This window comes from Botryllus schlosseri, chromosome 6 (assembly GCF_051294905.1).
Source record: "Botryllus schlosseri isolate E-star chromosome 6, Bs_hap1, whole genome shotgun sequence".
Taxonomy (NCBI): domain Eukaryota; kingdom Metazoa; phylum Chordata; class Ascidiacea; order Stolidobranchia; family Styelidae; genus Botryllus; species Botryllus schlosseri.
This window is the reverse complement of record NC_137241.1, coordinates 21,672,750-21,699,421: the sequence shown is the minus strand read 5'-3', so window position 1 is coordinate 21,699,421 and position 26,672 is coordinate 21,672,750. Positions and strand designations below refer to the sequence as shown.

The 26,672-nt window shown below is 41.8% G+C and overlaps 1 protein-coding gene across 1 annotated transcript; it reads right to left on the bottom strand.

The window, feature by feature from the left end:
* Positions 1–670: 670 nt before the first annotated feature.
* LOC145440360 (meiosis regulator and mRNA stability factor 1-like) lies at positions 671–25,849 on the bottom strand. The gene is made up of 37 exons (XM_080317946.1): positions 24,065–25,849; positions 23,813–24,005; positions 23,396–23,751; positions 22,601–22,645; positions 21,777–21,845; positions 21,596–21,721; positions 21,364–21,490; positions 20,403–20,485; positions 19,685–19,802; positions 18,723–18,823; positions 18,594–18,662; positions 18,361–18,536; positions 18,168–18,294; positions 16,758–17,046; positions 16,585–16,691; positions 14,606–14,796; positions 14,463–14,543; positions 12,211–12,321; positions 12,024–12,140; positions 11,853–11,963; positions 11,049–11,227; positions 10,775–10,866; positions 10,572–10,709; positions 10,312–10,454; positions 9,764–9,897; positions 7,462–7,664; positions 6,282–6,560; positions 5,369–5,517; positions 5,223–5,307; positions 5,060–5,166; positions 4,327–4,490; positions 4,195–4,271; positions 3,995–4,130; positions 3,349–3,418; positions 3,184–3,292; positions 1,348–1,547; positions 671–1,288 (listed from the first exon to the last, which is right to left on the bottom strand). Exons 1-37 carry the CDS (start codon positions 24,668–24,670, stop codon positions 1,132–1,134), a joined length of 5,625 nt encoding a protein of 1,874 aa, XP_080174072.1. The 5' UTR covers positions 24,671–25,849; the 3' UTR covers positions 671–1,131.
* Positions 25,850–26,672: the final 823 nt, after the last annotated feature.

Sequence of the window (26,672 nt, the reverse complement as noted above, 5' to 3'; positions counted from 1 at the left end):
AAGAAGATAATATAAAAAAGCAAGCGACAAAAATGAGGTGGCATGTCCATGAAGGTGAGATCGGCAGAGGTGGTCAAAGTAGTCAAGAAAGCCCCGAAATTCCTCGGGCTATCTTCCTAATTGGAGAATTAAACTACTTCTACTTGACAAACTGAAAATAGCGAAAATAAGTAAGTAGATTACAAAATATTACGAGGTAGAAGTAGCGAAAATCAGATATACCTGAGTAAGTGCCAGAAGTAGAGAAAATCTACTTGAGTACTTCGAAAAAGTAGTACTTCGTTACTGACCACCTCTGGAGATCGGTCAGGTCGTGGTCCGGTAATCTTGAGGACGGACTAGTACTACATTGTGTCAATTTGTTCCAACTTTGTGAGGTTTCATACTCTATCATCTCATTGGCTGACAGCTACCGATGCAGTTCAGCATGAGCAGCTTCAACTCAACATGGAGTCAATCTGTATTTCAATGTCTTGCAAAATGCAATGACTTTATCATGCCTCGGACCTTGAAAATTCTACATGACTTTCTGAGTTGACTTGATACTGGTGCATCTGCTGAACTAGCTATGCCACTGGGTCCGATTGACGCCCCTTCCCCGACCACGAAGCTGCGCGCCTGTAGCGCCACCAATCTACAACTTCCGCTCGGTTAGGCACCACCAAACAAGATTGGCTTTCGCATTTATTCTCTAGATTATTCACAATGATTATCACACGCATTAACACTGTTACCGAGAGCAACTGCCTAAAACACGATGTCGACAACACGGACGCTATAGTTGTTATGCGTTGGCGAACGAAGAGAAAATACCCAACAGTAGAAAACGAGATAACGGCAGACGACTGAAAAAATATATACCAACTTCGTAGAAATGAAGACAGAGATGCAAATAGGTTAAGGCAAGGGACAGCGTGAAATACAGCAGCAAAGTACACCCAAACGTGAAATTGCATTACTATGAGCAACATCGATCACCATAACCCACACCGGAAGTAGCCCAGGAGTGTATAGAGTGCCAAAGTATATTTATATGTGCATTCGAAATTTGTGAAGGGAACATAGGAATTGGAAGCATAGAAAATATTATGGGATATGCGACATCTATGGTGTTGAGACACAGCTTTTAATTCATTCTCGACTCGGGAATGTAGTAGCTAGTTCAATCCTCTTCGGAGTGTCGCCGTCGGAAGCCGCTCGCGAATTTTCCAACATTTTCAACGGTCGAGACTGTGATTCACCGTGAACTTGTGGCGTACAGCGTAGATCCTCTATGCCGGTGGAAATGCTATAACAAATTCTGAATAATCTAAAATGTTATGAACACACTACACATAGAAACTTCACCTGTCCACTTCATCGGTTTGTGATTCATCATAAAACGATTCCGTATCACTCGAATAGGTACTGGACGAGATATCGCAACTGCTCTTGAGGCTTGACGCAGTACTGCAGGAAGACGTTGACGCGATCGGGGTGCTGCCGTTTGGTAGAGTGATGACGCCATAATTGTAATTTTTACATGAAGATTCGCCGGTTGTTTTGACCTGGGGTTACGGCAAGGTAGGATAAAACTTTACACATTGTGCAAATATTATATCACAGTGCATTGTATATATGCAGTGGCGTAGCCTTGGGTCGAAAGACACGAATGCCCAGTGCCCACTTGGAATTTTGGCAATGTCCAGTGTCCACAAACATTCACGACCAATAGTACATATTTTTTTTATATTTTCCTAACTATATTCTACATGGTATAGACTGCGAGACCCGATATGACCAAAGTATTCTAGGCCGGAGTCACCCAAGCATATTTGACATTATTAATATTCAGTGTTGGGATGACTCGAGTCATGACTTGACTCGAGTCAAGTCAAGTCATACGAAAAAGTTGACTCGAGTCACTTTGGAAAAATGACTTGACTTGACTTGGAGCTTCAAAAATGTGCATTGACTCGTGACTCGGAGCAAAATTTACGAGTCAATTTCAAGTCATTAAGTAAGCGGTGTCGAATGAATCGCTGTATCTTGTTCATGTTCGGATTGCTCGAGATACGCCGGTGTAACTTGTGAGAACAACCAGTCATTCACTGATTGTACGTTACAAGATTCCTCCATTGTTAGATGACAAATAAATTGACCGCAAAGTAGAAAATTAATCTACATAGCTATGTGTCTCTGTTTCTTAGACGGCTCAATGCTTACGTTGCCCAGTTCTTACATTTACCAATCCTCTTGTATGATTTAAATAAAACGAATATATTTTGTGCGTTTATATTCTCACAGATGTGAAGATGGGTAGTGCAGGCTATTGTACCATATCGATTTGTTTCAACTTCTCGAAGCTTCGTATTAGGTCCTATATTTTGACTGATAAGAACTGACTTTAGTATGTAGCTGTACAGTTACTCACGTACTTTATTAGCAGTTCTACGTGTTCTACGTGTGCGTGAGGGATACACCGTCTTGTTGCATGTATATTTAACTAGATATTCGTTATTTGACTAAGAAAAATGATTATTTAATCTGTCTTTCACACAGCTAACAAAATGTAATCACTTTGAATCATCAGTCATACTTCGAAAATTCAAATTGACTTGAATTGTGACTTGACTCGTGACTTGACTTGACTTGACTTGACTCGACTCGAGTCACCTCCTAAAAACGAGTGACTTGACTTGACTCGAGTCATCTTTGAAAATCGATTAACTTGACTCGAGTCAAAATCAGCAATGACTCGAGATGACTCGTGACTCGAAGGTAGTGACTTGATCCCAACACTGTTAATATTTGAATCAAGTATTCAAGTGGATATGTTTGCAAACTAATTCCAATTCTACTCAACAGTTTGTTGACGCAAAACCACTTATTGTGACACTTTCGCTTCTGTAAGTCTACCAAGGTAAAGTAAAGTAACTCGTAAAGCTGTGGAAACTGAAATTTGTCATACCTACGGGCCACAGAATTCAAAATGCACACCGCTCTTGCGGTTGACAAGAAGAAGTTGATTGCGGTTGACAATAAGAAGTTGACAACTCAAGAAAAAAACAGTCTGTCAAGTCTGCACTTTGCTATGTACGAGAATCGCTAGTAGAAATACTTTGAGGTTACAATTGAACTAGATGCGGGATGGATAGTATGGACATGGTGAAATCGGCTCATTAATGGAAGAGAGACACTCACAGATTTTCGACTGGCTGAAGTGGGCTCGCCGACAGTGAAATTGCATCCGTCGCTGGATGACACATCGTCATCGCTCAACCTAGAAGAAGTGTCCCGTTCGTGAGAGGAGCTGAAATATGACACAAGCTTTCGCCACAGAACAAGGAGCGTTGCAAAAAGCAGTACCTAAAACTTCCGTTTCCGCCCGAGTGTTGCTTCGTGCCTTGGTATCCGACGATGTTTTCTTCACTGTGATCTTAAGACGTGCATCAATATATCAAGTTTTCATCACAACATCCATTGCCAAAATACAATTATGTTGTAAGATATTTAATTTATTCTCGAAGACTCTGGGAGCCACAGAACCACAAGAACATGAATAGACAATTGAATTTTATATTCATAGATTTTCTACTGGGCAGCAATATGGTCAGCTGCTTTAAATAGAGTTCACACCTTTGTAAGTTTTACCAGAGGTGCTCAAGATAGTCTGCATTGCGGCTCAAACATAACAATAGTAGTGGAAGTAGAGCTATAGTAATTTTCTACTCAATTACGAGTACAGATGGGCACAATGTTTCGAGTGCTCACAGACGATTCAATTACTGATTTGTATGATGCAAGTTGAGTAGTGCAAATCAAGTTTGTCCAGTACAAAATTTATGGGAGGTGGGCCGGTTTTACTTCAGAGCAGCTGGGCTCTTGGGAAATCCAGTGGGTTCGAACTCACGACCTCTGGTTGGCAAGACCAGAGGTGTAGGCACCCACCTGTCGTAGCTGTCATTTTGTAACTACATAATGATACAGAATCGAAAAGTATTCAAGCAGTCACCTCTGAAATTTCCTGCACTCGCAGAGGTGGCGATACCGTTCCGGCTTTCCATTTCCATGTCTTTCCAAAATGGCATCATGCACGGAGGCACCTTCGGCCTCCACATGCTCAACCGCGAACGATTGCCATCGGCAGACTACGAAAACAGATGTGAGCAAACAGTCTCGCGGACTAACGCTCTGCACAAAGCCTGAACGTACCGGCAAATCGTCAAGACTGGACGATCCAAGCAATGAACTGCCGTTTGATTGGTCGATCTTGAATCCGGTGGGCATAACTAAAGAGTACATAGAGTTAGCAACTATACAGGGCGATTGTGCGAAAATGATCACCGTCGTAGATATGATGTCGTAAAGATAGAGTTCGTTTGGCCCCGTAACCTTTAACCAAAACCACGCTGCTCAAGGCCCGAAGCAAGGCTTCAAATGATGGGAATCCGAGCTTCTCACAATCCACGGGACGATGATACGTTGTCAAATACGCGAAGTTGAATTCCCTATTGTAGCAATAGCGAGCAAGTTAGTCAAAAAGAAAGAAGATACCAATAACTGATGTAACATAGGTGGCCTGCAGTGCTACTCAAGTAGAAGTAACACCAATAATTATTACCTAATTACAAGTAGAAATAACGATTAAGATATGTGAAAACTATGCCATCTAGCAGTAAAAAGTAAAGACGTCTGAAATCGGTACTTTACAGCATACCATTTAGACCATTTCACCTTTCCCGTGCTAGAATGAGTCAAGCATTGAATCGCTTTTCTATCAATAGGACTAATTGAATGTTCTAACATTTAGCCCCAAAATGACCCTTTGTTATTTACTTGTTTCTACCCCTTGTAGCTCAAAATCTTCCCAGGGGTGAGGGGTGGCACGATATCACCCATGTGGGAACCACTGATGTCGACTTAATGTAAAATACAATATTGGCAGGGAAAGAAATGTCCCAGATTCGTGGATGCCGCTAAGAGCTCGCAAAATTTCGGAAAACTGCAGCACACATTTCTATGATTGCTGTATGATGGATATTGATGTTGAAAGCTACGGCAGCTACCCATTACATACCCCAAAGTCATGGTTCCATTGTTCTTCAAAAGAACAGATCGGATAGCTCTGGCCTCCAAGTACAATGGCCTCATATGGATGAAACACTCAGGAGCATCCAAATCCATCTGAAAGCCAAACGGATATTGAACATACGACTTTGAGAAACTGCAATCCCGCCGACCTTAATCACACCGGGCAGAGCTTTCCTTACAACATCCGACATGGACATGAACCCGTATTCCGTAGGGTCAAGCTTCTCATGGTACCTACAACGTAACGCATTTAAAAATCAGACTCGGCTATCAGACTATCTTAGGGGATAGCGACCTTTCAAAGTACATGGTATTGAGCTGATCAACGTCCAGAGGATCTGAGTTGTCATCCAACAGAAGAACAAGCAGTTGCGACGACAATTGACGAAGAGGCTTCTTACGTGCTAACTGCACCATTTTATCGCCCGATTCATTCGTAAAAACCTGAAAAGTGAGAGCGTTACTTTCAATATTGTTCAATATTAAATTTTATTATGCTGTAGGGGAGCGGTTCTCGAACTTATATCGACACGGCCCCTGAAAATTTCGCCCCCCCCCTCCATTGCCGTATCAAAAAATCTGAGATTTGAGCACTCCCATGGCATAAGTCCTTCATTAGTAGGGTTACCATATTTTGAAAATGGGAATGGAGGGCCACTTTTGCCACATCATAAAAGTTACTTCATCGAAACCGAAAACAGTCGATTTTGCAACATTTACTGGAAATTTTTTGTGAGTTGACTAAAAAGAAGAATGTCATCACTTTCATTCGACTACCAATTTACCCACTTTTCACTTAAATTTAGTAGTGTTGACTAAAAAAAAGTCATCAATTTCATTTGACTATTGAATGACCCGCTAGAACTTCCGTATTACCTATTTCCCGTCATTTATGTCAATTTTCAGTTGAACCTGTCCATTATCCTAGCTGGAGGACGTATGGTAACCCTATTCGTTACTGACTACCTCTGCTTACCACTAAGCTATGACAGTTGGCTTTACTATAAATTTCATAATAGCACCAACACAAATTTAATATTTATCACATATAGGCTACTGAGAGTGGGCGAAATATGCGAATGCTAATTCCAAATTTTGGTTCTGATACTGATGATGTTATTCGTTTTCACCAACTAGCAATGGTTATCCGTGACTGTATAACTAAAAAAATTGTGTTCTGGCTACACCTACGCATAAAAGTTTCTTACTTTCACGGCATGAGATAGTTTCCACAACAGGTCCTCCAAGGTTCGACATCCCAACTCCGCGGGTATCAAGGGAAATCTGTACTTCTGCTGAAACAAGGCGGGTATGCACGCCAACGGCAGAGTCGGGCCTTGACAGGCGTTATTTAAGGCGCGCGAGTTCGTAGGTGGTACAGTCGGCGGGACCTGCGCCCTGATTATGGCGGAGATCTGAATGCTCAGTATCTTCTGCTGTTCTATTTCCGTCAGCGCCAGCAGTTTCTCTGTGCCTTTGTCGACAACCTGTGGCAACAGAACAGGTTGCTACCAGAGGCCTACAAAGTAGTCGTGATTTTGAAAGTACGTGTAGTTTACAAAATACAATACGTACAAAGCAGGGTTGTAACCAAATCACAAAGCTCCGAGTCACAAGTCATTCTCACTTTTACGGATTTGACTCGAGTCAAGTCGAGTCATTTTCAATTCACCACCGAGTCAAGTCCGAGTCCAAGTCATCGAGCAGAGGTTCGAGTCCGAGTCATGATATCATGACTCGAGTCCAAGTCCAAGTCATTGTATTGACTGCTCAGTTTCCAGTTAAAGTCTTGTTAAAGTCACTCTTATAACTCTGTTTGGTGATATCGATTGGTTCGCATTTATAATATACTAATTTTCCTCACGTTCAACAGTTTCTGGTCGCATTTTCAAGTACCAGTACCAATAGACGTAATCCCAATGGAGTGGTTACTTTACTGTTCTTCGAAATTACAATGAAATGTCGGTCTTGGCAGGCTGATCTCGAGTCATATGACTTGGTTCGAGTCATTTCCCTATTTTGGGAAAATGACTCGAGTCAAGTCGAGTCATCCAAAAATCGTGACCCGAGTCATTACAACCCTGGTACAAAGTAAGTAGTTTGGATTTGAAAACTGTCAGAGTAGAAGTGGATTGGTATGAAACACAATGAATTGAGCAATTCTATAACAAACTGCATTAAAACTTTGAAAATATCATGGCAAGGTGGGTCTCGCCTCATGGCAAAGTAGGTCTCGCAAGGAGGGCATTGGAAGCCTATCAAACCTTGAAGACTGTATTTATAAAGTATAATAAAACTTTCAATCTTCCTACATTTGAGGAGAGGACAGATACTTGGAAAATAAAGTTGCGATGCCATAAATAGAAAAGCTTGAAAACCTCATCAAACCTGAACGAATTGAGGCAGCGCCTCAAACAAATCGATCAATTTTGAAAACCCGTAATTCGTCAATTTGCATTGTCTCCCAAAGTGTCGATGGTACGCCGGCACGAATTCTGTGAACGGCATTCTGTAGCGGGGACGCGAGCGAAGAATTTTCACCACTTCACGCGAAAACTGGTTCGTGCGTTCCTTCTCTTCAGTCGACCTCTCTGCAGAACCGCAAAATCGATAACATGCACGACAAAATGTGAACACTACAGGTTTTTTTAGCTCGACAATCTTCTTTTCATACGTACAAAATACAGCATTCCAATGCTCGCGGCAAATGGAATACCACCCGCAAAAATATGGTTGCAAATTTACAGGCCTACCAGACTTGTACAAACTAAACATTTAGTTAGCTGACGGTCAACTAACTAACAGTTTTTTGAGTAGTTCTAGTTCTAGTTGTAGTTGCGGATTTTGAAAATTGCGTAGTTCTAGTTCTAGTTGTAGTTGCGGATTTTGAAAATTTCGTAGTTCTAGTTCTAGTTGTAGTCGCAGATTTTGAAAATTCAGTAGTTCTAGTTTTAGTTGCGCATTTCAAAAAAATATTAGTTGCTGAACAACTAGAAACACTCGTGTGTCCTGCGTGATGAGAACTCTCCTCGCGTGACAAGTGAGGTTACTGAGGGTTACTGATGTGATCATGACCAAGGATCAAATGCTCATTGTTGGATCATAGTTAATACATTGATTATGCCGAGTTCACTGATAACTCGGCTCAGTTACAATAATCGACAGTGCGCAGGGACACGCGATCTCCCGCTGAGGTTGTTTACTAATTGGAATGTGAACTAGTGATCTCCTGCTGGGCGCTGGCGAGTATAATCTCGGAACTAGGGCTGGGCACAATGAATCGAGTACTCGAATCAGAATCGAGTATTAATTTCGATGATTCGAGTCGAGTAGTAAACGGCGATTTTTTCGAGTACTGAAATTATACGCTCCTCGCCACTTTAAGTTAATTTACCAACAAGAATTATAGTTTTGATACTATTTTCCACAGAGGAAGCCTTGAAACCTTGATCGACTGTGTCGCAGCATACGAGACATAGTACAAAGCTACGAATGTTACTGGAAATAACACATTTCCGAAGTCATGATCATCCCACAAGAGAGAGAGAGAGAGATGATATTCTTTTTCGCCTGCACCATCGAGATGCTTTGACGACGGAGTTGCGATATGGCCCAATGAGGTCATCTAGTCAGCGCCCCCGTTTTTTTTTTCTCCTCCATTGTATCCGTGATTGCTGAGTGCCTAGCAGGATAGCTGCGGATACCAATTTTCGAGTCTTTGGTATGACCCGACCGGGGATCGAACCCACGGCCTACCGCTCGAGAAGCCGGACGCATAACCATTACACTATCCCACAACATTGTCAAGATGTGCAAGGAAATCGGTATGGTCGAAAAAATACCAAAGTACCTTTAATGTAACGGATAACAGGCATTATGTTCTTTGTGGTGGCATAAAAGGCACATATTTGAACTTTGCCATATCGCATTCCGTTGTGACATCATAATGAGTGATACTCGAATACTCGACTCGACTCGAAGCGTTATACGTGATTCAGAATCGAATCACTCAGGTACTCGATTTTGCCCAACCCTACTCGGAACTAAGAGGGCTTTCTCGGATGCTGGAATTTTGTATTCCTCAAAGAGGGCAAAACTCAGCGAAAAAACATTTTCGCGACTTTTTCGCGACTCATGTTGATTCGCTGCAATCAGCAACAGCTGCAGAAAATGGTTTAGTTTATCCTGTACTGATTACAGATAGTTCTGTCTGTCTGATTTTTCAGTAATTTCGTTGTACCGATGTTCGTGTGGAAGGCTGGAACGCCGAATTCGAATAAAATAAAAATGAATGACTTGATTGAAAATTAAATTTAGTTAGTTGTGTTTTAGTTAGTTAGTTGCCGATAATTAAATTTCGTTAGTTATAGTTATAGTTCTAGTAGCGAGTTTTGAAAATTGAGTAGTTCTAGTTGCGGAATTTGAAAATTGGGTAGTTCTAGTTATAGTTATAGTTGCGAGTCTTAAAAATTGAATAGTTTAGTTATAGTTATAGTTGCGCTTTTTGAAAATTCAGTAGTTTGTACAAGTCTGAGGCCTACGTATCGAGACGTATACCTTGGAGACAGCCAAAGTTAAAAAAGAATACGAGCGTCCCGTAAGCCGGTTGAATGTGGTAACAACTATTGCACCCTGTAAGCGCGTTTTGCAAGGGAAAGCATGAAAACGTAAAAAATTCAAGTCGACTCACCTCTCAGAGGTAACGACAGTACGATGTTGTCGCCTTCTCCGCTGGTGCAAATGTGCCCCTCGGGAATGTCGTCCAGCAGATCCGACAGCGTGCTGACACCGTAGTCGCGGAGACGCCAAACTTTGCTAAATGTTCTACAAAGAGAGAGAACATTTTCACGCATACCTATATCAAGAAAAAGATAAAGGACTGGCTCTGGATCCACGATTATCTGATAGATTATTAAAATATCCATTAGTTTAAATTCCTGAAGTTCAGCACGGCAAATGGGTCTTGATGTGGCTTGCGATGTTTATGTGCGCTGAGGTTATGTTACAAGCACTGTAAATCTGTCTTTTTTCATGTCGTCACATAGACTATAAAGATACATTTCAAAGTCTGACGAATCAAAAGAGCTGTGTCGTGGAGAGATCCATAACTCTGAATAATTGACATTATATTTCTCAATTGCCTCTACCAATAGGTATGTAGTAATATTAATGTGAAATTTCTATATGGATAGCGCTACACAATAAAAATAAGATCGCAACCACATATAGGGCACGTACCTGTTGTAAAGCTCAGGCATTTGAGCCACTAATATTGCCCGGTCCGGTGTCGTTTTCAGTATTTTAACCACTTCCTGCGTGAACCTCTTCACCTGAGCTCGATGGGTCAAAGTGATAACACGATCCGATAAGCTTCCAAGGATCTGAAAGAGTGCGCAGATGCGAAAAAATGACTGCATTGAAACATGCTTGCGTATTGCATAACAGCCGACTAAATCGCAACACCATTACTATAAGGCAATAAAATTAGAGGTACACACCTGTAGAACGTGTGGAATCGCAGTGAGCAGATCTGACAGCCTCGTGAACCCGTATTCTGATGGACGGCACGGCCGATGAAAGTGTCGTTGATACTCCGATGGAAAATTGTCGTAAGGCAAACAACAGTACGGTCTTCCCTAAAAGTAATTCACAATTGATCGTCAGTAGAATAACAAAATCGAGAACCATCCTCAGATCATACCTTCAAAAGTTCAATTACTTCTTGACTAAAATGTATGAGGTTTGGACTTTTCCATCGCGAGGACCCAGAAGCATCGCTGGCAGAATCTGATCCTAAATATACGCAATATATGGGTGTCTGATCGAAAGACTACTTCAAGTCGTTTTGAAATCTGCGTATCTTTTTGTTATACGGTGTTTGAAATGATGAAATAATAAGAAAATGAACACACAAACTTCAGAAGATAAAACACTTCAAACTTGGATGCCAAATAGTAAAAAAATCAGATAATCACCAATATCGCTCTGAGGCTGTGCCCATACAATGGCTTTGACTCCGAGGCAATGAGGCTGCGATGTTATAATTTGAACTCCAGGCACGTAGGAGGCTTGGTGTTCTACCATCACACCACCTTCCTCAGGATCACCGGGAAAGGGAAATGTCCCGTACTCGGCACAGAAGCAATATTCAAACCTGAATTGAACATGAACAATGAGAGAGCCGAGGAATGAGTGCTTCAAATGATTTTTAGAGAATTTCCATTTTAATTTTTTATTTGGTGAACTGGAAAGTAGTTTTGTATCATGGAAATGGATCATATTTTTTGAAATATGACCTATTTGCAGTCTCATTTAACTACCACTGTCAGTAGTTTTGATTTAGTTACTTCTACTTGAAATTGAGTAAAATTTGACAGCCTACTTCTACTTAAAATCGAATACCACCGACTCGGTTATATTTTTAGAGGTAACATGAAAGGTTTCTAGTTCAGCTTCATCATAGCACTGTAAATCTAGATTTGCGCATTGAAAATCAAACAAAAAAACTCTAAAATCGTGACAACCAACATAACAATACCTTTAGGTATACCGGCATTTTGTCATGTACGATAGATATGCTCACTATGATGGAAATGCTATCGACAAATGAAAAAAAGCCAACAGTCCGTCATTGGTCACAAGAAGATTTCACATAGTCTTTTATTACTGACGACAGTTGTTTTAGTCCAGCATGAAATAGATAACACCATGTAGCAGGCAGGTTAAGTGAAACATTAACATATATTCATACATGCAGTGAAGTGGCAAAATGTACCAACCCATCAAGCTGCAGTATTCCATCATGCGAATGAAGCAGGGCGTGCAACTTGGCAGAAAACTCTCTCAAACCCATCTCGATCTTCAATAACTTATTCTTACTTCTCGATGACCTACGTGATAAAACATTCAAGATACAGCCCCTTTCCCACTAAGTCTTAAAGTAGGATCACTTCATTCCATCCGGGGGAAAATGAAGCTTGCAAACAGGTAGCAGAAACGCGTGGTTAATATCCGGACTGTTCCTTCCACTCCTTGGCAGAGATGAAAGATGCCGCAGCAGCGATTGTCTGAGAAATTGTCCGATACTTGAGCACACAGAGAAGCCCACCGATGCAATACTATCGTATTTCAACTTACTGATCACTAATCTTGGAATCGAGAGATATTTCCTGCACACCGTATCTGTCTTGCAATACAATCACATCTTGGATTTGTTGGAGATCATCCAGCTTGACTTTACGCTGATGTCTGGAGAGAAAAATGACAACGATGGCCACTATCATTGCATGAAGGTGTGTCCAAATATTAGACTGGCATTAATGCCAATGGTAGCAAATATTCCAAAAGAGAAGATGAGTTTGAATTGGTCTCATATAGTAGGGTAATTAAATAACAGCCATCTATCAATCGAATTCAACTAAAATCATTGGTCATCAAGATACGACTATCACAGACTTGGATTGATCTCAATTAGTTTAACGAAACATCAATGCATATAGTTTACAAGGTCCTGATCGACGACAGTTTAGTAAAGACTTGAATCATTCTTTTCATAAAATGAATGTACAGGTTTTTAGAGATGTGCTGTTTGTTATAAAATACATATAACCAGCTAGCAAAGAATATGTTGCCTCAAAAACCGATCAGAAGTAATACAGCGGATAATTTGACCAAGATCAATACTGATCTTAAATCACAATACCCAATCCACAAAATTCAAGAAAACAGCTACCCAACTCACTCTCATAAATCTCAGGATTTCATTAAGTACACTGCGGGATGACCAAGCTATTCGGCCAAAGGGCAACATGAGATTTACGAACCATTGCGTGGGGCACGTGAATGTTGATGACGTTTTTTAGTCTTCTGATAGGAGCGAACCAGATTAGGTAACGTTGAAAACAATACTTATAATATTACGCATCAAAATCAATGATAATTATGACATGAGGACTCAGTGTACATAGACGATCTAGCCGCACGCAGCATGAAATTTTTTCCAAGTTAATGAATGAGTTTGGTTAATAATAATGCTGCTTTCATATATTGCGGGTCGTTTCTGCATACCGATGGGCTAATTTGGCAAAGACAGGATTATTCGGCACTTTGACTTATAAATATCGAAGATTTCAGCTTATATACGAAATATTGTACTCTATGATCTTATACGACGATCTACGAAAAATGTGGGTGGACCCTGGCTACGCCAATGCGTCGGAACTGATATTTTAGTCATAAAAATCCCAAATTTTGCAATCACGTCGATCAAACTTTGGTTATTTGGTGTTATAATATAACTAATTTCGAGAATTACTCAAAGGGGGCACTCAAAACCTTCTCGCGGGCCACAGGTTGACCGTCCCTAAGCTACAGGAACTGTCTCAAACAACATCTCAGCCTGTGTCAAATCATTGGGAACAATCGTGATGAAATCAGTCACAAGTGCAAGAAGTGGGAGCATTTATTAGCGTGATAATGCTCAAAGAAATCAAGCAATAAAAAATGAACGAAATCACACACAGCATAGCACCAAAACACATGCACAAGAAAAACAAGCTTGAGCGAGTGTTGTTGATTTGAAGACCAAATACTGAGCGCACAGTAGTGAAAAACGTTTAGAAAACGGACAATTCCTATCCGCGAGGCACAATGCATTCAACACAATGTGATGGATTTTTGAGGCATTCAAAAGTATGGACAATCACATGATCGACAAAGTCATAGTCCAGTGCTAGAAGTTATTTGCACATTTTATGCTGGCAACAGAGGCAGTAAATAGAAAACAATTAAATGGTGGTGTACATGAATCAACCAAGAATGTGATAAAATGGCGTTTAAAATGCAGATCCAAGTTGATAGCGCAAGGGGGCCTAGGCAACCCTTACTATTGACTACTAGGTGGAGTAATCACAAGTTCAACATAATTACAAGGGCTTCATTCAATCTCCTCGGTAACAATTAAACTACCAATTTTAGAATAGTTATAGCTTTCAATAATGAGATAATTGTTTAGACTGCTGATCAAAGAGTCTACTGCATCAATTTCCATGGGTATTCAAATGCCATAATTAATTTACAACGGTTGTATTTATTTATTACAACAAAAAAGACCACACTCTGGCTTAGCAAAGTAGCCCTTTTCTACAACATGATTGTAAGGATGATAAAGCTCTCATCGTATAGACTCGATCATTATCCGCTTGGGGTGTTGGCAATCTGGAATGGGTAGCTAAATTGCTAATTAGGCTACAAGTAAAAGGGGCGTTATGTAAAGAGAGTTGTGTAAAAAGTTGTAGATGGACTATGAAGGAAAAATTTCACACAACGGCACAAGTGCTATTTGGCGTTTCAAAAGTGTTCGAAAGTCGACCGCGTGATTTCAATGTTACCTTCTCTCGTAGACATCGTAAAAGCTAAGAAGTGGCATTTTCCTTTCCACAAGCCCGGCTAGGATAGCGACGCACTCTTTTCTGTACAAACCAAGCGCGATAAAATCCACGTATTCAAGCCGCCTCACGACATTGTACAGTACTTCAAGGCCGAGGCTTCCTCGAAGTTCATTTCTTCGCCGTTCCGCTGAGCCAGGGTCACCAGAACACGTTTCGTTCCGATTTTTTGTCGCTGCAAGTTTTGAAGAACGTTGGAAGCGTCTTGAAGACGAGGCACGGTGACGTCGCAGACCACAGTGAAGCGATTGTGAGGCCGCACATTCATGTCGAGAACCTGATAGATATCACAATGCCAGACCAGAGCAGGTGAATAATTAAGTAACTCTACCAGGGTTTTAGCAACTCAAGTCCGACTAGAGTCACGATTTTTTGAGACTCGACTTGACTCGAGTCATTTTTTCAAATGCGTAAAATGACTAGACTCGAGTCAATTTCTGTATTGACGCGAATTGCACTCGAGTCATTGTACATGACTCGAACCAAGTCATATGACTTGAGACTAGGACGGCCAAGACAGACATTTCATTGTAACTTCGAGGAATAATAAAGTGACCATATTATTGGTATTTCGTCTATCAGTCCTGATACTTGGGAAATAGAGCCGGAAACTGTTAGGGATTGAAGAAAATTTACGATATTATGAATGCGAGCCATTTTACATTTGAGCAGAGTTGAAAAGTGAATAGAACTCAAATCTGAACAGTGAATACTATGAATCGGACTCGACCTTCTAATCACTAACTTGGACTAGGATTTGACTCGGTGGCGAATTGAAAATGACTCGACTTGCCTCGAGTCAAAACAATCAAAGTGAGATTGACTTGTGACCAATGTTCCCTCTAAGCTGCACACGTGCGCAAATGCGCAGTGCTGACACTGTATCTGCGCACAGAAAATCTATGTTGCGCACAAAAAAGCCGAAGTGATGACCTATTTTTAGTCGTTACGCACTGTTGTCCAAGGGTCAGCGCAGTGAGTTGGTGAGTGTGCGCAGACTTGTCAAAAATAAGAGGGAACATTGCTTGTGACTTGCTTACAACCCTGAACTCTACTTTAGATCAGATTACTTAAGTACTAACATTTTGGATCTAGCGCAGTAGCACCTGGTAAACATGTGCAATGTGCATGCCAGAGCAGAGGCGACGAGTTACGGAGTACTTCTACTTTATCAAACTACCAGAGTAGGCTTTGTCCACTTCCTTACATCATAGATCTTGCGCCATTTTCATTTGATGAAATTTCACGTATTTTCATTGCCGCTACTCATTCCATAGAATAAAACGGTAAAAACTGTGGAAACCCATCCAGATTCACACCTAGACTACTTCTCAGACCTCTGTTATCCACTTCTACTTGGAGTAGTGTTAGCATTGTAATTGGGTTGGAAATACGGCATTACATATATTGGATCAGCAACAATGACTACTTTGGGTACCTCTGGATTGGAGATGGTTCAAAACGAAACAGAACATAACCTGAATATATCCTGATGACGACATTTTGTGTACTCTTTTGAGCACAAATTCTAAAAAAATAATTGTACCAGTACACAAATACCAAAACATTATCTCAAATAATCAACTCCCCGGAAACGAACACCAGATAAGATAAGTGCCAAGTGGTTAAGACTCCTGCATTTGTTTGAAGTATATGATAGACACATTCGACTTTGCAAATAGTTCAATAAACACATTTGTCATGTAGATGGCAAACAAAAATCGGTATGGACTTGATGTATTTGTTCACGAAACAGGCCGTCGTGGTTCGTCAAGTTCCCCGGGTCATTCACATACACGAACCCCAGTCAATTCACGGGGAATATGCAGCAGCACACATACCCAACCTTCTGCACTCAGATCATAAGATGATACTACAATGCATTATAGTTATAGCTACATGGTTCTACTCACGAAAGAACCGATTTGAAAGGTAGAAGGCAAAAGCTTGTAGGTCAAGTGCGAGGGGTATGTAAGGTGGTAAGATATGTTTTTAAAATGTTAAAACGGAAGACATGCATGCCCTCACGGATTTTACCATACAGCAATACCCGTGTTAATCGTACCTTGCAATATTTTGAAATTTCTTTCAGTAACACCTCTTGAATTGTGTTCACCCCGAGCTGAGCGTCGATGTTGCTGACGGTGAGTTTGATACCAAAGTTTGAACGTTCTAAGACAGACATCGACAAATTAATTTCACAAATTCACAAAACACACAACGCATCACAGGACGTACCTGTAACTTGCTTGGACTGTGGTTGGATGCCATGCGTAGTGGCAGGCATGATGCCGCCGAACGGTGGCACGTTGGCAAAGTTCTGAGCGGTAGGTACGGGTGCAAAGTACCGGGGAGGCGGATGCAACATCTGCCGCACGGGACCGAAAGTAGCTGGCGCGAGATACGGCTGCGTGCAGATTGCCGGGAAACTGCCGTAGAGCGGCGGGACAGTGTGTGGCCCGGCAGGGAAGGGGAGCGAGGTGACGGGCGGAAAAATGTGCGGAGTCATCGAATTGCTGCCCGGTATCTGTCGGAGTATAATAGGATTCCAGTCAAATATGGTTATTACAAGTGGACAACAACTGGCAGAAAACGTCAAGGTTCAGCAGCAACTGTGATGTCAGATATAATAGGATGAAGTAGGCTACTCTTTTCTAATCAGGAGCTGGTACACGATGTATACCAGACCATGGTGGTCTGTAGCCAATGTAGCCCACTAAAATACTAAAAACATGAAGTACGACATTGAGCTCTTCTAATGAGTAAGGACAGTGGTTCCCAACCTTTTTCGTCTCATGCACCCCTTCGCCGATATTCAAGCTAAAATTCCCCCCCCTATGAAAAAGTTGCCTGTGACTTAAAAAGGTGCTTTTTAACGCACAACCATTTGTTGACCGAGCAATATATGGGCAAACATATTCAGATCTGTCTGAACGATGTTGAATGCGGACCGCATTACACTTTGGTAAAGTACCGCTAAATATGACCTGTTTTCTCATCGGTCGGGTAGCCGCTGACAAAAAATAAATCACCAAGTTTGCTTGCTATGACCTTGAGTTGAATCGATGAATTTGGTATGTTTTTCACGTTAGCTCCTATGTTGGCTTGAAAATCTAAACATTTTCACCAGCGGCCTTGTGCTGGATTCGGAACGACTTTTTACCTGCTTAGTAGCAATTTGGTCGAGAGGCTGTCACGGGCCCAACGATATCGTCTCGCAAGCCTCACGTTATCAGGGGGTGTATTATCTAGCTTAACGATATCGTCTCGCAAGCCTCACGTTATCAGGGGGTGTATTATCTACGGAAGGTATTTATACATACACCCAGCCAAATAAACATTCATTGTTAAGAAATAGTTTCATACTTAACAGTTCTGCCATAAAATATCTCAGAACCTTGTGAAAACAGCGTATCTTCAGATACAACTTTAAAGCAAGATTCCCCCTCAAAATTTCAAAATACCCCCCCCCCCGGTTGAGAACCACCGAGTAAGGACAGTGTTCTAAAAACTGTACTTTAAAATCCATTACAAGAAAACATGATGTTAACCAAAGAGCGAGGTTTTAACAGCTACCAGCAAAATGCCTTTAATCTCAACGCCGTCATGTTCGCGAGAACGTCTCAGAAAAAACACGCGCCCACAAACCTCGTTTCCGCTCGGAGAATAGTTATCCCCGGGATAACCTTTCGACTGTCTCGTTGGGCTGTATTTCAGCACCGCCACTTTAATGGCGTGTCCAAAAACGTTCTCGCCGTCAATTCTCTTCATCGCCCTGAATCACCGGGATAAGAATTTGCTGTTGTTCTTTGACGATTCCGTCAAGACAAAATTTAGCTACCTGTCCGCAACGTCCGCCGAGGAAAACTTCAAAATCGCCGTGCCCATAGACAGCTTCAGCACCTTTCCGCCGCAGTTTTCCGACAGTTGACGCAATCGCATGCGCACCGCGTTGGCGTCGTTGTGCAGAGGCAAATTGGAAACGTGCAGCAGGTATTGGTTAGCGCTGCTCATCGCCTGAAACGGTGGACTATTTCTTGGAAAACGTTCAAATATCAGGCGCAAAAGTCATACCTTCGGCGACACGTACGCCGTCGGAAGGTCGGAAGTCAATTCCTCGTAACTGATCGTGGAATTCGCGGCCTGCAAGTACATCGGCGACATAAAATCAACTAGACACGGACACTAGTCGACCATCGCCACCTGTTTCAAAGAACGACTGGCGTGCGCGGGGTGGATCAAGACGACAAAGTATTTGTGCCTGTGACGCAGATCGCTGACTTCAGACGTGAAATTGGTGTCACCTGAAACAATGTTACGGCGTGTATCACCTTTTCGATCGTCAGATGGCAAAAAAAAGTTTGAAATTTTCTTGAAACCGTAAACCAGGTGTCCATGTACCCCACAGGGATACGAAGCCCTAAATCAAGGGGTACGAGATGCATTGTGGAATTAGGCCGATATGCTATCTAGAGACAAAATTAGTTGCAAACCCACAGAAGCTAGAATATTTTCGGGGCAGATTTATTCAACACAGAAATTTTCTTTTCGCTGTGCGCGATTGATGTCAATGGTATTTTTGAAACAGATATCATCAGAAGTTGAAAATGGACAGGGGTATCACCGTAGCGGGTATGAGATATTTTTTGGAAACCTCAAGGGGTATGAGCGCCAAGTAGGTTAAGAAACACTGCCGTAAATGCTAACACAATACAACACATACAATGTGTAATGCGATGAATCGTCGACATTTTCAAAATGCACTACTGCCAAAACTCGAACCAGCACATGAGTACCTCTCCTGCTGTTGGTAGTGCAGTTCAAAAACAGTGCGAAATCAATCACTGACTTACGTTGTGGCGTTTTTAAGTTAGAAATTATGCGGCTGGAAGTCGACAAAGCAGCCCTAAAAACCGTAACATAAGTCGCAAACGTTGATTGCTTAGGCCGCACAAACAAATAGACACTAAAACCATGGTTAGGGCACTTCTGCCAGCCGAAATGTTAATGTCATGAACAGCCTGCTACTTAAAAGTTCAGATGTCGTGCTTCGAAGTTTTACAAGTTACAACCGTCAAAATAGAGGTGAAAGTCATACTAAAGCTAGTACGGCGATGGGAAATCTTGAGTGGCAACACTGAATTTGCTGTGCCCTGAAATTTTACCTGTAATCAACACGAGCGTCGCTGGGGCAGGATGGTTGTGCGCAAAGCGTCGAATGCTTTGCCGCAGCTTGTCGTCGGCGGCGTTCTTGGCAGTCGCGTTTATGTGAACGACGTCGACCTGCAAAATGATAGGCGAAGATGTATCGTAAATATTCAAAATGAATCGAATTTATGAGAACGGTATAACATTGCACCGTTACAGGTAAGCTTGCAATAGCATCAAGCATATTGGAGAGTAGTAACACAAACACACTTGATCAAGTTAGTCAGCATTGGTATTTGAGTAAAATTACTTATGTAAATTTCTACTCGATTTAGAAGTGGAAAATGAAGGTGTGAATAGAACTCAAGAAAGTAGTTTCAAAAGCAGATTTTGTCTTCGCGACTAACCCATAATGACTAATGACACAGCAAATTCAGCCTAATGCATTCAGTTGCAATGATAAAAGGCCTATTTCTCCTAGGAAAACATATATCAGAATTACTTTCTACTCCACAGACTCTAAAAATTTAATAAGTGAAGTGTAAAACGCTTTGCCCAAAAAACGACTACGGCATGTAAAGACACAAGTACTTGAGCAGTGCATGTAGGTAGTACTCTGAAATTGTAGTATGCCCACTTCATTATTGGCCGCAACTGAACATCGCATAGGCCCAATAGAGAAAATGAAGCAAATATGATGAGCGGGACAAAATTGATACCGGTACGTCCACAAACCTGTGCCTTATTCAAGTCTTCGATTACATTACGATTCTCCTTGACAATATCACAGACGCACATGAATTCGGCTTCTTTGTGACCTGGCGTAAAATATATATCACAATCGATTCACAATATCACGCATATCGCACTGAAATAAAGTAAGATTCTTTAGAAGATAAATTGTCTTCTACAATTGTGATCACTGATTTGTCCAAGAATTCACACAAAAATGTTACTTTGACAGAGCCTACGTAACGTATATAGGTCTATCAATGAATTAGATCATCACAAAAACTTTACTTGACACTGTAGTGACTGTAGTCTAGGGCTGTTTAAGAATAACCCTTTTTCCTGAATCTCTGGCTACGTGATTAAATCGCGAGATTTCCTTAAAAAACGACACATGCCAAATTTCAATTCATTCCAATCAATATTCGCGGGTTTTGTACAGTTTGAAAATTTTGAATTTTCCAAAAAATGCAAAAAATTCTTTTTCAAATTTTCCTCTCAACCCCATGAAATTGTTGCGCTGTCTTCAAAAACGATGCAAAACAAATTTGACTCAATTCCAAGCTGTAGAAGCGGAGTTATTCAAGTTTTTCGATGATACTTCTGGGATGATCCACCGATCAAGGATTAATCCCAGGATTATCAATGAAAAACTGAAATACCTCCATTTTTGGGCAAATTCAAAATTTTCAAACTGTACGAAATCCGTGAATATTGGTTGGAATGAATTCAAATTTGGTGTACGTCATTTTTCAAGGTACGGTAACCTTACGATTTAATCACGTAGCCAGCAACATTCAGGAAAAAAGGTTATTTTTGAACAGAACAGCCCTTCTGTACAGTGTATAATGAACCAAACAACTTCATGTCGGGAACAGGAGGGACTCGTTTGACACCTAGTTTGCAACAAAGGGGGGTGTTGTGTTAAAAATTTTGGGAAACACCAAGGTAAAGCAAATTTGGTCACCTTCAAAAAATTTCTCCCTCACACGCTGAACCACGGCGTGAGCGGATTTCCCCGTTGGGACATTGCAGTTTTCAATATCCCAAAACACGCCGATAGGACAAGTCGAAGGCACGGCTGCGTCTTCCTCCTAAGCCGGAGAACATATGCGTATATTATTACGGATGATCCGATAAAATATAGGGTACAGAATATACTAGCCTACAGCAGAGAGATTATGTGAATATAAATTTACCAAAGCACCGGAGCAGCATTCCGTTTGATCGTTATGAAACAAAGCTGCAGCCAAAGGTAGAGTGCTGTCTGGAGCGCAATTCATCCTTTCACAGCACTGATTTTGACAAATTATCTCGTTCTGGGACTAAATTAAACACCGAGTGAGCAGATGTTGGCATCAAACAGACAGAATCACCAACCTCGTGGTCTGGAGGAGGCGGTATGTTCGGCCATCGATTGAATATGTCAGGAGCCGGCTCCACGGAGGTCTGAACAACAAGGAAAATCGTTCAGAATCGCATTCAAGTCTGGAAGGAGAAGAGGAAAGTCGCTCTGTCACTAACGGTAGAGATTGAAAGTGAAATATATCAGGTATCAGGAGTTGGTTGCACTCTTAATAAAATTGAGTGTACTCAGTCCAGCACAAAGTCAGACGTAGGATTTGTACTAGCAGACCAATTCCTAAACAGCATATCAAAACATAATGAACTCCCAAGAAACTATACACCCGATATGACTTTCACGACTCCTCGCGCTTGAGGTGGGAAATATAGATAACAAGTTTTACGTGGTTACGATGGCTTATTCATCGCAAATAAAGGTAAATGGTTTAAAAATTAAAGAGTTCTACAGTTCAATTACATTATGGGTATGACACATCCACAAATTTAACTGGTTCAAGTAAGCACAATCTGTTATCGGGACTGTAAACTACAATCGTTGTGGACATGGCAAAAGTGTCTATGAGACAGGTTGTCATTGTACTTCCAATAAAACAGACTTCACATAGAAGAACACGCAGTAGCATACACACGTAGACTTCCCAAGTCATATCATATCATAAAAAGGTAATACACAAAGAATAATTTGTTATGCGTTATATATAATGAACGAATATAAATACCTCAGACTCAAATCTATCAAGCAGAATCCACCTACTTCTGTTGACGATTATAGATAAATTTGAACTAGATAATAATCATAAACATATTACGTTGAATCGAATGAAAATATTTGAACTTGCCTTAGCCACAGTGTTTCCATCACCCTTCTGCACGCAATTCGAAGCCTGCAATTCGATGAATCATATTTCACAAAATCATTCCTGTCCCCAACAACTCAGAAATAAAAAGAATAGAAAACACCACACCCGTACCTTTACATTAGCATGCAAACGTGTGCAGCAGTGACGAAATAAATGCTTTCGGAGTGAATTGGTGCGTCTCTTACAACACCGACAAGCAATCGTTTTCAGCATTTCAAAAGACACAGCATTAAGGTTCATCGCGGTATTCAATAGGTGAGATAGCGTCAGCTCCATCCTAACACTAGGAGCTTTGCCATCAGAAGGATTCGAACTACTTGCGTGTGCTTCACTTTCCGAAGATGACTTTAGCCAAGCGACTGAATTTACCGGGTAGAACAATTGAATCTTTTCGGAGTCTGTGATTGGCTTGTCTCCACGTTCCGAAACAGGAAAGTTAGTCTGTAATTTTTGCTGGACGTCGATCGTCACAGAAGTACTGTTGCCGGGTTGCGCACACATAACTGATGATGGCGATGATACAAGATCATTGGATGAGCTATACCCGGCGTCAAAGTCATTAGGAGATAGCAATTCTTTGTTTACGCAATAACCACACTTTGCACTGCCTCTTTCGAACTCAGACGGGGTCATCAGCTGAAACGAAAGACGTGTCACAGAACATAAACCGTGCGACAGCTCCCGGTCTAAGCACAAACAAATAAGGTGCAAGGTGTGACCACTCAAAACAACACTGTGACAACGTGCGACGTGCACCCCGAAATGGTTACTCACAACGCTATCAGTGACGCGAGCGTCTACGATTTTGTTTCCTTGCGAATTGACTGTGGGAGCATCGGATTTGACTGGCAGCGGGGCGAACGAATAATATGGAACGGAGGGAAATACTGAATTCTTGTGGTCTAATTTGCTCTGTTCCGGTGTAGGTTCATTTTGAATCACAGGGACACTCGGGTTGAGAGGTCCAACAAACGGTATCGCGATACCCGTGACGGAGGGTATTCTCATGTTATGATACATCATAGGGGCGTAGCTTATTATGCTAGGATCTTGGTCTCCAACGGGGGGAGACATGAGCCATTGCGGCACATCCGGTTTGCGAGGATGAATAAACTCAGGTGTGGCAGAGACTGAAAAACAACGAAAAGTGGCCGTCACCGAGGAAGCGACAAAGGGCAAGGTGTAAAGTACCGATTCCCGCCAAATTACACGGAGGACACACATTGGTCGGTGTGACAACGCCAGTCTCATCGACGATGGAATGGCGACGAACAAAATTCGGTTGCTGATAAACCCCGTGGGGTTTGTCTGCGGGAACGTAATGACCCCAAAAAAGAGACGGGCTAGGTGATACCGATTTGGATCGATCTGACCACTGACAATCCTATAAAGAGCGTTCATGTTTACAGATTAGGAACAAAATGATATGCCACTAGATCTCACCTGAAATTGCGAAGAGCAGCTATCTGACACGGTATCGGTAAGCTGAGTGGACGGCATCGTATATTCCAATGAACAGACAGGCGCCATCGACACCATAGATGGGTTTGTACAGGCTTGATCTTGCGTCGACATGACGTTGATTGGATACATAGAGTGCAGTTGCGAAGGCACGCCCGGGCTATATTGCTGGTAGATTGCCTGACCACCATTTCCGCATATGTTTTGCACAAAAGACCCAGGCGTGAGCAGAACAGGATACGGGCCCGACAATTCAATTGAATTCATAGTAGACGCGCCATCCTTTGCATCGGTGCGGTAACCGCCATGAACGTTGGTATTTGGTGTGTACTCCGATGGTCTGGCTTGTTCTGACGTTACATTTGTCGAATCGCAATGGGACGGGAAATTCGCAGGTTGCATGAAGTAAGCGTTTGCGTCGCGGCTGTAACACTGTGGATTGACCGAGGGCGTTAACGGAGGAGGGGGGAAAGAAAACATGAAAGGCTGTGGGGTATACGATGGAAAGTTCACAGGATTATTGACTCCAGAGTTCCCCGTTGCTGCATTCGATTGAGGCGCATAGCACGGATTCTTTAGCCCTTCCATTACCAATCTCCGAGTTCCACATCAAGTCGGCGCAGCGCCTCCTTCCGCACTGTGTAGAGGGATTTATCATGTCAGGAATCCATAACACGATGTGAATATCTGGGAACTGGATATAGATATAGAAACAAAAAATGATTTCACAAATATAAAGACATCGCAATGACAGATGGCATAGGGATTTGATGATATTGAATCAGTGCTGGTCATATTATTACCTAAAAGTTGATCAAAATTCAAAATATAAACCCAAAGTCAATATTTAATTTACGAGTTCATGGTAGAAAGAAATATTTTCGAGGGCATCGCCAGCACATATTAAAGATTGTCATTCGGGCAAAATATTCTAAGACACTACCATTGCTGATGACCCATACACGCTAGCACATTGTGAACCCTGTCATTCGGTGAAAGAATATTCACAACTACATCAGAATTGCTGGTCTTACATAAATTTATTGTTATTTGCAGTAGGGCTAGGTTATTTTTCTCCGATCACGGTTATCGGTGAACGGGCATCCACATTGTAGGGCTGAGCTATTTCTCTCTGATCAAGGATGATGGAGATGGCGAAGGGAATCAATATTACGAATGAACGGACACACATTTCAATGAGATTTTAGGTTTTCTGCTATCTAGCAACACCAAGCAGCATGCACTCAACTACAATAGCACATGTAACAACACAATCCTACAATGCAATGCCACATTCCAGTGTCTATACAGCTGGTACCATGCATACCATGAGTGCATGATGTACATCTGCCACTGGAAAAGGGAGGTGCAGACATAAAGCCTTGTAACGCATTCAAGTCTTGCACCACATCTACTACATGGGCTCCATGCTATCCTGGAATGCTGAATGATAAACGGGGAAGCCACAGTACTAGTTTTACTCATCAGGTCTTTGTTCAGACCCGACTGGAGATTGAACCTGTTCAAGAAGCCATCGGCCTACGTTATTTTCCCGGTCATCGCGAAATTGGATTCAAACACGCAACCTATTTGGGAGTTAAAACATTTGATAGTGCCATATGTTAACGATGGTAGTGAGGAACCAACGCAACCCCTACAATATTCATCGCATCCACGAAGTAGGCCTTCCCGTTTCAGACAATGTAGATCCCGGCCGTGAAAACAAAAACCGCGCATGGCTAACGACCCTTCCGATGCAACGCCTGACTGAAATGAGACCGAGCGAGGCATCTCGGCTTTGAAAACATTGATCAGCTGACTGTGATGGGGTCACTGAGTAAGTAGGTCGCATCTCAAATCTATATCAACGTTTGATTACAATCGCTGATAATAGTATGACATGTCGAGTTTGTAAAAAAATCCTGTTCGTCAAAGACGCATACCGTATCGCCTCCAAAGTATAGGCTACGGTGAAATTCACCATTTCATGAATGTATAGCCGAGTCGGCTTCTCGTTCACTCCCATTGTCTGCCGACCCATTCTCCGTCTTTGCTCTGAATTCGTTATTCCGTGTTGCTTATGCTCGTATTGCCTGCGATATTCGTAGAGTATGATAATAGATTACTAACCTACGTCGGTTAGACAACTATAGTATGATCATGATCATTGTATATTGTGCCGCCGCCGCTGGTCAACACAAAACATCACATCAAACAGCAGCTAAGGTGACGCGCGCTATATCCATCGTCCATTTGATTCACTCGTAGGCCTACTTACTAGAGGTCGACCGATATTGATTTTTACAGGCTGATACCGATACCGATATATCGGCTCACTCACAAGGCCGATACCGATATCATAGGCCGATATTAATATGGAAGGAGCAGAGAACAATTTCACCAAAAATATTATATATTAGGCAAGATGGCACTTGCACAATGCACATGCCACAGAAAGCTGAACAACACACGAGAAAACTGAAATTGAAAAGAATTATTGCTTAATTGTGCAGATGTGCACATTCGATGAAATTTGGGATAACCCATAAAGCAAAATATGATACAGAATTGCAGATCAGTCCAGAAAAGG

Coding starts and splice junctions, on each gene's coding strand:
- LOC145440360 (XM_080317946.1), bottom strand. CDS start 24,670: ATGGAAGGGCTAAAGAATCCGTGCTATGCGCCTCAATCGAATGCAGCA. Junction 11,964..12,023: donor TTTCCCCCGGATGGAATGAA/GTGATCCTACTT, acceptor TTTATCACGTAG/GTCATCGAGAAGTAAGAATA. Junction 10,867..11,048: donor ACAGCCTCAGAGCGATATTG/GTGATTATCTGA, acceptor GCGTATATTTAG/GATCAGATTCTGCCAGCGAT.